The sequence below is a fragment of the Sinocyclocheilus anshuiensis genome, unplaced genomic scaffold (genome assembly GCF_001515605.1).
Source record: "Sinocyclocheilus anshuiensis isolate Anshui unplaced genomic scaffold, SAMN03320099.WGS_v1.1 scaffold261, whole genome shotgun sequence".
Classification (NCBI taxonomy): Eukaryota; Metazoa; Chordata; class Actinopteri; order Cypriniformes; family Cyprinidae; genus Sinocyclocheilus; species Sinocyclocheilus anshuiensis.
In genome coordinates this window covers 1,775,977-1,790,178 of record NW_015536515.1, presented here as the reverse complement: position 1 = coordinate 1,790,178, position 14,202 = coordinate 1,775,977, and the positions used below count along the sequence as shown (strand labels likewise).

The 14,202-nt window shown below is 36.0% G+C and overlaps 1 protein-coding gene across 1 annotated transcript in view; it reads right to left on the bottom strand.

The window, feature by feature from the left end:
• LOC107693056 (neuronal PAS domain-containing protein 3-like) overlaps positions 1-14,202 on the bottom strand; it is a 322,349-nt gene that overhangs the window by 242,451 nt on the left and 65,696 nt on the right. The window contains exon 2 of the mRNA XM_016492306.1: positions 6,628-6,726. Within this exon, the coding sequence (XP_016347792.1) occupies positions 6,628-6,726 (99 nt within the window). The remainder of the gene's footprint in view (positions 1-6,627; positions 6,727-14,202) is intronic.

Below are 14,202 nucleotides of genomic sequence, written 5' to 3'. Positions count from 1 at the left end.
TTTTTTTTTAGCCATATCGGCCTAGAAAATCGCAACTTTTCATTTTCCGTCAGTCTTAGTACATGATGCAACTACAGAAGAGTCAAGTTTTAAATAGGAAAAATTTCAAAACTCTTTGGTCATTTTTGAGTGAGATGCTAACAGTCTAATCAGATTCAATGATCTATGCTAAGCTGCAGCTAAAAGTGCTACCGCCAGACCCAGAGATCGGCTGAATGGATTCGAAAACGGTAAAACTCGACTGTTTAACTCTAGGGGAGTTGGAAAATGAGCCTATTTTCAAAAATAGTGGCGTGTTCCTTTAAGACTAGTACCGGTACAAATTGTTAGTGACATTTGAATGATACTTCAAATAGCGCTTATTCATATAAATATTTTTATTTTTATGAATATATATATAAAGTGCTAAAACGACTCAGAACACCTGGCAACACACTCCACTAATATACTTTTCTTTTCAGAAAGCTATACAATTTCTAAATTAATTTCCATATTTGTTTTTATATGTTGATGACCCAAATATGACACAACAAACTAATTTCCTGCATACAAACAAAGGCTGATGTGCACAGGACGTCAGTCTGACCTACTTCATCCATCAAATGTCACTCTGTGACAAACAGCTACAACTTTAGCAGACCTTTTGTTGTTGTTGTTGCTAACTTGGGCAATCAAAACTTGAGTGTCATATTTGATGCAATTTTTTTCCCTTTTTTTTTGGATCAACAGCCTCATTTAACTCACTTATTAGCAAATTCTGTATCACAACCAGCAAGCCATTAAAAAGCTGTTCATGGGGAGTGTTATTGGAGGCTCATTCAAATGCACTAGCTTTGACTGTCTCCTAAAATACAGCTGAAAATGTATTTATACCTGACCATTTTAGCTGTTATGTTGAATCACTTTAGGTAGGTTCTTTCTATTAGTAACTTCATCCTCCTGAGTTGGTCAAACTTAAAGAACAAATGGAAAATAATGTTAGAATTTGAACGTCAGCACAAAGCTAATATGTGGATATGCCACATTACAAAAAAATCCACATTATGGGACGGAGAGAGAATGATTATTTGGAAAGCATTACTTGAAGAAAAAACTCTGAGCAATTAATTTCATGTCAAATGTGTTAGAACAGCCATCTGTTTATGAATATATCATCTCTAACAATTCACAAAAAGCAGTATACTAGCATACAGATCAAGTCAACATGAAGTCAAGTTCTTTATTGGCATCTATGGTTTTATGAAGAAACTTTAACATTCATGGAACCTTTCCATTGGACAAAAGGTTCTTTATAGTGGAAAAGGGCTCTTTAGATTTTTAAAATGTTACTAAGAAAAAATAGTTCTTTTAAGAGCTGTTCACTGAAAGGTTCTTTGGGGAACCAAAAATGTTTTTTTTTCTATGGCATCACGGCAAAGCCCCCTTTTTTTTGGAACCTTTATTTTGGTTCTTTACATTATTAAATTATTCTTCACACTAAGTGCATATACTTTCTTTAACATATTTGTCATTATACGTTTTAATCAAAATGTAATCATCTTCAAAATGTGAACCAAAGCTGCACAGGTGGAGAAAATTATGATAGCCAATAGATAAATAGCCATTTAGTAATGCAGTCTTTCTAAAATCTTGTCAGTAGTTAAAACAGTAATTAAACATTTAATGGCTACAGCAATCATAGCAAATAATAAATCTGAAAAAGCAACATTACCATTGAGACATGCTGAGAGGCTCTTGAGAGTGATCTTGACCTTCAGCCTCCACGTACCATTCAACATCTCTGAAAACCAGCAGATAGAGGCTCAAAAAAATATGATTCCTGGTATCATCTACCGCAAAAACTCTCAGATTGACTCTATTCTAATCACTGCCACTTTTCAAAATCTGACCAATTCCAGATCAAATAGAAGCAACGTTTAACTAGTTTTACTCTAAAATCCATCACATTATGCAAGTAAAATGAGTTGCGAGTCCATTTCATGCTGACTTTAAGAACACAAACATTTATTATTCTCTAAACTATGGAATCCCTTCTGGCAATGAAAGAGTTGCTTCAGATGATTAGAGGACTTCTCAAACAAGCCAATGCATCTAAATCTTTGGCATTCACACCCTTTAACTCTATCTGACGTTTAACCAGAGTTATTCCAATGTTCTGTTCCAACTGTTCAGTTGAATCCAATCCTAGTTTGGTCCAATCAGGTGTTGAAACAGGGCTGGAGGGAATATATAATGTGCGCATGTATGTACATGTAATGGATGTGAATGACTCAATCGCTGTGCATGTCTTGCTGTTTATGGGGCCAAAGATCCCAATAAGCCTTGATAGAGAAGAGCTGGTGTCTCTGTGAGCGCTGGACTCTGTAACGAGGAGAGACAGGTGTGCGGCAGACCCTTGGCCCCGCTGCAGCCCCTCAAAGGCCCCATGCTGGGAAGAGAGGTGGCCGTCCCTCTCCACACAGCCATTTATCTCAATTTCAGCCTGCCCGGCATTCCTGGATCAAAAAGCACATAAACTAAATAACCCTGCTGGAATTCACCCGCAGACTCATCAACCTGAGATACATAAGCGCACCTCACTGTGACCAAACCAGACAGCCGCTGCATCAGTTATACACCATCACTTAAGACTAAAATGTCTCATTAAAAAAAAATATATATATATTGTGTATATATATATATATATATATATATATATATACAGTATATATACACACACACATCATCATCATCACTTAAGACTAAACATTTTTTTAAGGGAAAACATATGTTCATAACATATGTTCAAAGCTAATTATTTTTCTTGAATGAATAAAGGTGGAAATAACAGACTTCCCAAATATGTGAGCTATATTATTAAGTCGCTATCACCTTAAAGAGGATATATCTTCAAAACATATCATGCTCTTTTAATATACTATGTATAAATACTAAAACATTCACAACATAAAGCTCCACCCAAACCGTTTATGGAAAGTAACTTGCAAAAATGGCTTATCATAAGTTTAGGGTTACTAGTTTATTTTGGGAAGAAATTAATACATTTATTCAGCAAGCATGTATTACATTGATCAAAAGTGACAGTAAAGACATTTATAATGTCACAAAAGATGTATGTTATTTTAAATAAATGCTTTTCTTTTTAACTTTCTTTTCATCAAAGAATCCTGAAAAAAAAAACTATTATGGTTTCACAAAAATATTAAATATAACTGTTTTCAACACTGGTAATAATGAAAACTCTTTCTTGAGCATCAAATCAGCATATTAGAATGATTTCTGAATGATCATGTGACACTGAAGACTGGAGAAAATTCAGCTTTGCACCACAGGAATATATTTTATTTTAAAATATATTCTAATAGAAAACAGTTATTTTAAATTGTAATAATATTTCACAATATTACTGTATTTTTTATCAACCTTGGTGAGCATAATTTAGCCTTGGTGAGCATAAGATACTTCTCTCAAAAACATTTTCAAAAATCTTACAGAACCCAAACTTTTGAACTGTAGTGTATATATCAACACCTATTTAGTATTCAGCAACTTGACATGTTCAGATGAACGACAGTTTTAAATATGCCACAGGAGTTTTAACTGAGGTCATTTACATATAAAACAATAGTCTGAAGTGTCAAGCTTGAAAAACTATATTTAAAAAAAAAAAAAAGCATTAAAAAAAAGTAGTCCAAATGACTCATGCACTATATTCCAAGTCTCCCAAGAAAAACACTAGCTTTGAGTGAGGAACAAACCTGTATTTTAGCTAAATGGATTTGTTAAGGTACAAGTTTGATGTTTGATGTCATGCCCTATTGGTTCCCAAACCAAAAAACGGTGTGCCAGTTTCGAGAAAATCACACTTGGGAGCTGTAGCATAGAAAACTAAGTAACAACTAAATGTTTTTTTTTGTTTTTGTTTTTTTTGGTTCAGTCTGTCCTCACACATAGCTAAACATAATATGGACTACTTACTGTATATGTCTTTTATGGCCTTAAAAGACTATGGAAAAATCCCCCCCCAAAAAATAAAAAAAATCTACTTTTGTGTTCCATATAAAGAACAACAGTATTTAATTTTGGAACAACATGAGCGTAGGCAAATAAAAATCAAATTTTTCATTTCCTATATTTAATTCTAAAGGTCAACGAGAGGGTGGAAAATAGCCAGGGAAACTACATTATGACTGTTTCGGGTGCAAGAAACCTTGGCTAATATTATAAGTGGCCTTCTAGGGGAAAAAATAAACTGCAACAAAAATAGAATATGGTCCATTTAAATAATTTCCTGGCTTCTGAAGCATGCGCCTCTTTAATGGACAGCGAGGGCATCTAATGCCAGTATGTTGGCGTGGTGATGGTGTTGGCATTGAGATTTTGTTCGCTGGAACGCTTTCAGAGAAGAATAAAAAGGTGAAAATCTATTTAGTGGCTTTACGCCATACCTAAAGTGTCAAAGCTTGAACAGAATGCCGGTGTGCGAGAAAAGAGACATAAAAATAGAGAAAACGCTGATGACAGAGGAGGCAGATCTGCTGTTATGCGCACTGGCAGGTAGTGTATCAGAAGCCAAGGGTGGTTGTACTAATAGTTCTAAATACACCCCATGATGAGCTATTAGAAGAGGCTTTTTGTGAATGTGATAAATAAATCCTCTTTAGTCAGTGTGACAGTAATCCCAGAGCCCCCGTGCCTCCGTTCCTTACCAATCCATCAAGCGGCGCCTGCATATAATCAGCGCCGCATATTCCTCAAACGCGTTTCCGTACGCTACAAAGACTTCCCCAAACACGCTAGCTGTATCTCTGGAAACTTCTAGTCTGTCTGGTCTCGGAGGAATATGTGAAACTTCACTTCCCATGATGCCTTGTTTCATCTTCACAGGTTGGAAATCAGCAAGGGGCACAATAAAGGGCACTTCTGGAAAGGGGCATCGTTTATCTGAGCTATAAGCAATCCAGCTTGTCTTACTAAGCCTATTACGTATTGGATTTCTGTTGCTGTGGCATAATTTATTTGAGCTGCTGTGGCTCAGAAGCAATAATACTTGTTTTTGATCAATTAAGAATGTCTTTGTGAAGGGGAAATACTCCATTGGGGTTTCTCAGTGAATTTAAAAAAAAACACCAAAGATGTAATTCTACCTCAAATGAACAAAAAGAAAACATACATGAATGAGGAAAAAAGTATATTGTTCATTTCTAGAATGATAGTTGGGGAAAAAAAGAGAGAGAAAAGGACTCCTTATAAAAACTGACTACGGTAACCACAGTTTCTGCCAAAACAGTTACTGTAGCTTCTGTAAAATAATCATAAATAAATTTGGTGTCTCCTTTAGGCAGTGTAAGAAGCTCCAGAATCTTTCATTCGTAAAAAATAAATGTTCCAAAAGGGGGTTTTCGCAGTGATGCCATAGAAGAACCATTTTTGGTTTCCTGAAGAACCTTTCAAGTGAACAGTTCTTAAAAGAAACAATTTTGTTTTGTCTTAGTGTGAAGAACATTTTAGTAATCTGAAGAACCTTTTTTCACTATACTGTAAATAACCTTTTGTGGAATGGAAAGGTTCCAAAGATGTTAAAGCTTCTTAATGGAACCATCGATGCCAATAAGGAACTTTTATTTTTAAGAGCGTTCTGTTGGTTAATTTCTTTTTTGGTGAGAGTGGTGGCTGATACCAATGCAGTATTCATGTTGTGTCCGAATTACAGTATATGAAATGTAAATGCTCTGCTCTGGGCTGTTCATGATCTCAGAAATGATTGGTTTCTAATGTTCATAAAGGCTGAAATGGATCCATATTCTGCTTTGTTGGTGATGACAGCAAATACTTAATTACTTCATAAATTTGCATCTATATTCTCATGCAAAACATTGAAGAATGTACAATGAAGAAAAAGTTAACTCCAGGTAACAGTGGCTATATTAAAATATTAAGCAGCACTACTTGTTCAACACTGATATTAGTAAGAACATGAGCAGCATTTCAGCATATTTGAATGATTTCTGATTTCTTATCAAAATTCAGCTTTACCATAACAGGAATAAATTACATTTTAAAATATATTATAATAGAAAAACATTTAAAAATTGTAATAATATTTCACAATATACTGTATTTTTGTTCAAATAAATGCAGCCTTTCAAACATTTTACTGACCCCAAAATATCTGAATGGTAGTGTGTGTTTACATTACTGTCATAATATTTCAAGTGGGAAACATAAGAACTTTCATTAAAAATTCTGCATTTCCAAATTATGTGTTAACAAAGATGAACTGTTTGTAAAACAGTGTGAAATGACTGTATTTTTGACATGACATGAACGCAGCACAACTTTTACATTAGTAACTATACCTATACTGGCATTCTGGAAGAAATTATAGTGATCATGGCAAAAAAAATTCTAGGGTGAAACAAGGACAGTGTTAAAAAAAAAAACTTTGGTAGAAAGTTATAAATCACTGAATCTCTATCATCCATACTGTGCAATACAAATGTTATTTGTCTGTGACAGTGTGTGCAAGTCTGGAGTGCTGTTGAAATGTCTGGTGTATGTGCGGATGATCTGTGATTTCTATTGACTCCGGCTGGACTGAGAGATGTGGTAGAAGGGATGGATTACCATGGTGATGAGGTATGTTGTTGCCCTCCAAGGTGGAGTGTCTTGGGCCTAGTGGCGGAGCATGAGCTTGCATTAGCAGACCTCTCCCAGTATGGCTCGCTGTGGAGAAACGTGGAAAAGCTCTTAACGGCCGTAATGAGGGAAACATCAGCAACCAGAATGACCCAGAATTCACACAGTTTATGAGTACAACTTCAATGAGTCTAACATTTCAAAAACAATTACATATATTTGATAAACTGAAATATAATAAGGTAAACCGACTCAAAGTTCAGAGACAGATTGAACAACAGATGGATAGAACGATAGACAGAACGATAGAATGATAGATAGAACGACAGACATACAGATAGATAGATAGATAGATAGATAGATAGATAGATAGAGAGATAGTTTTATGAAAATTATGAAATTGTTGGAATGTAAATATAATGAAAAATGGCAGGAACTGCAATGTGAAATGAAATTCGTCAAAAATATATTTTCTTTTGATGTTTTCTGATGTTAGTAACCAGTATGAGAATTATTTACACCACAAAGCATATATTCTGTTAATGGTGAGATCTGAAAGACAAATAAAGCAGCACATAAGCTTACATATTGATAACTGAGAAAGCAGTTTGAGTGCTGCATTACACGCTGTAGCTCCGACCTTACTGAATCATTGCCAGGCTTTAGAATGTTTATTGGCTAATGTTAAACATGTATTTTTCAAAACAGTAGTTTAACATTAACAAATTTTCCGAGTTATGATTCGGGGCAATGTGATTGACTCGTCTCTGGCGTGATGCGCTACAGATAGCGGGTGCCGTTCTAATTGCTCGGCATAAACGGCCTCGTTCACGCATTTATCTGTGGCACTCAAATGCTAAAGAGCTTTTATTTGTTAAGGGCTCTTCAGGATCCCTGTTAAACACCGGAGGTTGCTGCAGAATGAATGGGGAGGAATTGGAAAGGCAAGGTTTTAACGGTAAAGGATTGATATCAGACGGGGTGAACGCAGCCGCGTTCCTCTCTCTCCTCTAGATTGATGCTTTGCAATTTACAAACTTCTGCGGGCCACAATTCATTTAGCACAATAAATTCCCTGCAGGTATGGAGAGCGTCGCCATTCTACCACAAACTGAATGAAAACACCTACACACGCAACGCTCCAACACACACACACACACACACACACCTACACATAAAGCACTGTCTCCCTGGCCCAATGTAGGCCCATTTTGATTTTGTTTCATGGCCGTAAAGGCACTGTATATTGCAGACAGCAGCAGAAGATTTGGTCCATTTTTCAAAGCCGACTATATTAGCCCTACACCACGCATTCTCTTTAAAAAAGACCTTTTTCCCCCACATGTTGGGAAAACTAATCCCCATCTGGTGCATTGTACTCTATAAAATGCTCTGACATGGCCTTTCCATGATTTCCAGGGAATCGGCGATATGATTGAAAATGTGTCAGTTTTGTAAGCAGGCCTGCTCCGGGTACACGTTCAAAACAGCACCGCTGACCCTGATGCCGTCTCAATCGCGTCAGACTTCCTGTGGACGCTAAATCATGGTCCTATGTGACTGCTTGACAATCTTACAAGCTGGAGAGAGAAATTAATGCATGTTTTTCTGCTGGTTTGGCAAAGTGATTGTGAAACTATTATTTTCCAACAACAAAATTAATTATTTGTTGATTTAAATGGCATTTAGAAGGTACCATGTTATGGAAGCCCTTTTAAAAAAAGGTACTTGCAACTTTTTATCTCACAATTTTGGACTTTTTTTGTCTTCATAAATCAGATTTTTTTTCTCAGAATTGCATGAAAAAGTTAGAATTGTGATATAAACACATAATGTCACAATTCTAAGAAGTCTGAATTGTAAGATAAAAAGTCAGAATTGTGAGGAAAAAGTCGCACTTATTTATTGTTTCATTCCACGGCTGAAAAACAACAACAACAAAAAACAGTTGCGCGATATAAACTTAAGAATTGCAAGAAAAAAGTCAGAATTCTGAGTTTATATCTCACAATTCTGACTTTTTTTCTTAGAATTGCAAGTTTTTATCTTGCAATTATGTGTTTATGAAACTAAAAATAAGTCTAATAAGTCTGACACACTAAAAGAATAGAAATGTTACCTTGGCAACTAACTGAAATAAAGTACGTTTAAGTACTTAAATAAAAATAAATTAAAGCTAAACAGAAGAAACTAATACAATTACAGATATCAAAAGAACATAAAATACTGTCAATTTAAAACTAAAATGACACCACTAACCCTAATGCAGTTTCTGATTTCCATCAGATGCTAAATCCTGGAGAGAGAAGAGCGTCTGCAGGATATGTTCTCCTGCCGGTTTGGCCCAGATGCTCATAAAGTCAACAGCACATGTGATGTAATACAGGCCTCAGAGTGCTGAAGATCTGCACTGTGGGTTTGCAGTAGCATCTAAGGATTATTATCAAACAGGATGGTACCATGTCAGAACAGAGCGGCCCGTGCCAAAGAGCTGGCAGACTGAGAGAGGGAGGTTGGGAGAGACCATGAGTAGAGAAGAGATGAGAAGAGGTGTTGAGGGAAAGGATATTCTCGAGTCTGTGGTATTCCGACAGTCTTCACAATATTGTTTCACAAATAAAAAAAATACACTCACAAAAGGCCAGGAAGGAGGTACTGCAGACCCGTGCTGCATCACAGAGACCTTCAATCTGTACAAAACGAGCAGTGTGTCAATCAAACACAGGAACGCTCCACACACCTGTCATAACCCTGCAAAATAACACCTTATTTTCCCTCAGCTGCGTAAACGGAACAATCCGGAGAGACTAAGAAGAGACAGAAGGCTGAATATTATGAGAACTCAAACCCCAATCCTGGGAGAAAAAATGAAATGCAGAGAACTCTAGACACTGCCTATATGGAAAGAGCTGAAAATATACCACTGGATGAACAAAAGGTAAGAGTGTTTGTAGTAAAACCACAGCTGCAAAAAGAGTCAAAAACTAAAGCATACATCACTGTCACTTCTTGCGAAAATCTCCTCCTGGGTAGTTTTCCTACGCTAACTTTTCCTAACCAACGCTGGTCTGGGATACAGTTCAAGTGGACTCAAGTACAGTTTGTAATTGGCACGAAAGCAATTCAATCAAAATTGCAGAAACATGTTTAGTTTTTATTTTATTTTTTTATTTTTATTTTATTTTTTATTTCAATTTTTGACAAAAATGTTGTTTAAATTTAGTCAAAAATAATTTCTGGTCATTAAAATTAAACTTTACCTTGAAACAAGTTTAAGTACTACAATTTCTAAAACAAAAATAAATTAAAGCTATATAGAAATACTACAAAATGACAAGCAAACTAAACAAATAAAATTAAACCAATAAAACCAAAATAATAATCATAAAACCATTGTTAAGGGCTGTTATAAATATAAATACACATATACATTTTAGAAATTTATTAGAGAAATGTAGCCAGTATTTTGGTACATGAACTTTAATCCATTTTACTAAAACATAAATTCACGAAATTTACATTACAGAATTGACAAATTCTGACAATAATGGCCAATAAAACTATAACAGACAAAACATGAACCTAATATTCAAACAACAAACCAATGTTGTTATTGTTAACAAAAACTAGAACTGCAACTTAAACTATTTTCAGTAATTAAAATTAGAGATCGACCGCTATATCGATTTACCGATATTTCCCCGATATTTTGTGGCAATATGGATATGGATCCATACCAGCTTTTGCACCTTGCCTGCAAATTAGGAGGTAATGGCGGAAACGATATAAAAGAGAGGCAAAACGGAAGTCTGGGAGTGAGCGCAAGGGAACAGATGTGACAAGAACGGTACGTGAAGGCAAGTGTGGCTAAGTGTGTCGGATTATTTGCTTGCGCCGACCGGGTGTGAACGCCAAAACCTCCGAGAAAATTGGTTGTGCATTGGTCACCGGTTGCAACATCATTCTGCCTTGTATAGGCTATTGGTTGGCCGCTCAGACGCTGCCTGTTGCACGCAGGCGCTGCCCCACACACATACACCCTCACACTGCACGAAGACTCGCCCACACAAACAACGCACACACCTAACGGGATTAATGCTAGGGGAATTATTTTCTCTTTTTGTTTTGTTTTGTTTTTTGTTGTCGTTGTTGTTGGGTGTGAAAAACTGAAACTTTGAACTTTAAGACTGTTCCCAAGAGTGAATTTAAAGGAAAACTGATTCGTTTTTTGTGTGTTTTTGTGAACAGAGGACTCTGCCGTTTTATTCTCAATGTACTTGTTGATCTTGTCTAGACTGAATTGAACAAGTGGAAAAGCATGTGGAAAGCCTCTTTCTCAATGAATTAATGCTTGTTTTTTTATTATACAAATGCAGTGAAAAAGAAGAAAAAACTTTGTAAGATTTTGTTTTCCTCCATTCATTTTCTTCTGATGTTTGTTTGTGTGCATATAATTAAATAATAGTCTGCTGACTTAAAAAGAAACGTTTTTGTGAAGGGTGCTATTTAATCGATTCGTATTTTTCTTGTGTGTTAGTGTGCAGGTGGCAATTTATGTATCGGTGGGTTTTTTGAGCTTTACCGGGAATTGATAGAATAAAAAACATAACTCTTTTGACTTGGCAAATTTTTGGATTCTTTGCCTTGTCTGGCACCTGAACAATTTAATTACTTCCCTTAAATACTGCAATTTAACTTTGGCGGGCCACCACCGTTACAATTGAAGCATTTTACCATAATCGGATATCGGTTTTGTAATATCGGATTCACTGATAAACGCCGCCATCTTGTGGGTGTTTTGAAAATTGCGCACAGGATCGCCATTGCAGCGCGTCTGAGGGGAGACGAGACAACAACAACGCTATGCAGGTACTTGATTTGCTGTAGTTAGTAAACTTTATTTAATATAACAGCCATTTATGCACAAATTAGATGCATTACATAAATGCCTGATGTAGTTTATGCAGCTTGGCTCTAAGAAATAGAGACCAACTCACGGAGTCATGTAAAATAACCCGTCAAGTCCTGTCCGAATAAAGACGTAACTTTGCCTGAATTAAATAATATGCAGCCATGAATGAGCGCATGTTGGAAATAAAAGCGCTGAATTATCTAAAAACTAACTGAAATAATATGTTTAGGTTAAGTACTACAATTACTACAACTGAAATTAAATGAAACTAAATTTAAGGTATACAGAAGTTTAAGTTCAAAAACTATTAAAAATGCACATAACAAAATTACTAAAATTTTAACTAAATTTAAAATGAAAACTAAAAAAAATTCAAAATATTAAAACACTATAACACCACGTAAATAATACTAAAATATCACTAACTAGTTGATTTTAGAAATATGTACGCTGATGGTGATACACAGCTACACACAGAAAAATAAGGGGCCAGAATTGTTCCTTTTGGGGTACAACAGCTTGTCCCTGGAGCAGTACCCTTAAAAGGACATATTTGTACCTTTTTTACCCCTAATAACTCTGTGTGTACTGTTTGAACTGTGACAGCAGCCTAAGACCCTACAAGTCCCATCAATGGTGTCAACATGGACAAGAATTGTCCTGCTTGTTTGAAAACACTCATCTCAGACTACTACGGTCCCCTGGCATGTTTATTAGGCTGCAATATTGACTGCTGGATTGGGCGTAGGGGCCACTCAGCATGATTTACGGGGGCTTTTATCGATGTCATCTGCTGGAGTGGGGTGAGTGACATTTACAGGTAAATTCTCCCATGCAAGAGTCCATTACAATAACGCAGAAGCCATCCGCGGTTCCCCCGTGCACGTGCTGACCACAACCCAACTACCATCACAGAGACAATAAATCTAGCGCACAGGGGCCAATGGCTCTGACCGCAGAGTTAACCTGACGCTCATGGAGAAAAGGGCCAGATTAGTCAGTCTGGACAAGACGGACATAAAACTGACACACAAGAATAAACATCAGAAAACCATTGAAAGGACAAGCTGTTTGGAACCTGAGGGAACTTATGGCGCTTTTCCACTGCATGGTACGGCTCGGCTCAGTTTGCGTTTCCACTGCAGTTTAGTACCACTTTAGAGTGGGCAGGATTATAGACATGTCATTATAGTTGCGCTGCCTCTTCTGCCGTGCTGAGCGACCTCCTGAAAAATGTTTTCATTCCGTGTCGTCCCATCAAGCTCTCACTGGATCCACTCCTCGGCTATCAACGAGCGGAACGTCTGTACTTCCCCAACAGACCACAAAACAGCCATAATTTTGTTGTTTAAAAAAAGGTGCGCTAATTCGAAACTGTTGCGTTTGATCAAAAAAAGTTGCATTCGATCCTCGCTGGCTGTGCTGATTTAATCTAGCAGGTCTAGTGTCACGTGACGCAAGTTCAATGACGCAGGTAGTGACGATTCTTTCTGGCAAATCAGTGATCAGCAGGGTTTACATGTCACTTTTTGGTAACGGTACGGCTCGCTTGGAACCTCAGCCGAGGTGGTACTGAAAAAAGTACCAGGTACTGTACACAGTGGAAACCCCCCCCAAAAGCGAGCCATGCTGTGCCGTACCATGCAGTGGAAAAGCACCAATAGTAGATTTAAGAATACCGATAAATGCCTAAAATTAAAAGAAATACTATGAGTAAAACTAGAAGACAAAATATTAACCAAATATTCAAACAGCATACCAGTGCTGTTACTAAAACGAAAACAACAATTAAAAATCTTTTAGGGTCATTAAAATAAAGTTTTCAGTAATTAAAATAAAGTTCAAATAAAACAAAATAAATATGAAATGAAAAACTTTGGCAACTGAAATAATATGTACCACAATTACTAAAACTAAACTAAAATAAATTTAAGGTATATAGAAGTTTATATAAGTTCAATAAAAATGCACATAACAAAATTACTTTACTTTACTTAAAATTACAAACTTAAACTAAAATTAAAATGAAAACTAAAAATATAAAACAAAATAAATATTAGATGAAAAACTAACCTTGAAAAAGTAATCTTAAGAAATTAGAAATATTAAAAAGGTGAGAAAAATTAGAAATCTTGCTTTTGCTAAAAGTGCATAAAAACTGTTAACATCAAATATTACAGTATATACTATAATAGCATATAAATATTACTATAAGACCACTGCAACATACTAACTTTTTGTTGAAATGTAAGCTGTATTGCTATATAAAAGGAATGCTATAAATATATAATAATATAAGTAAAATAAATACAAATATTTTTAGAGGTTTCAAAAGACATGACAGTGAATAAATGTCCATTTTCATTTTTGGCTCGAGAACCTGAATATATTCAAAATATATATTTATATGCTGATTCTATAGATCCTGTTTGAGCTGTTGCTACAAGAAAAAACACAACAAACCGACAGGCTACAAGAAGACACTCTCATCCATCTTTACTAACATATACAGTATGATGAAGAAACTTGTGCGTGTGTTTGAGTTGTGTTGAAAAAGTGTGGGGATACACACCTGACCTGTGTGTGTGTGTGTGTGTGTGTGTGTGTGTGTGTGTGTGTGTGTGTGCGTGTGTGTGCGTGTGTGTGTGTGT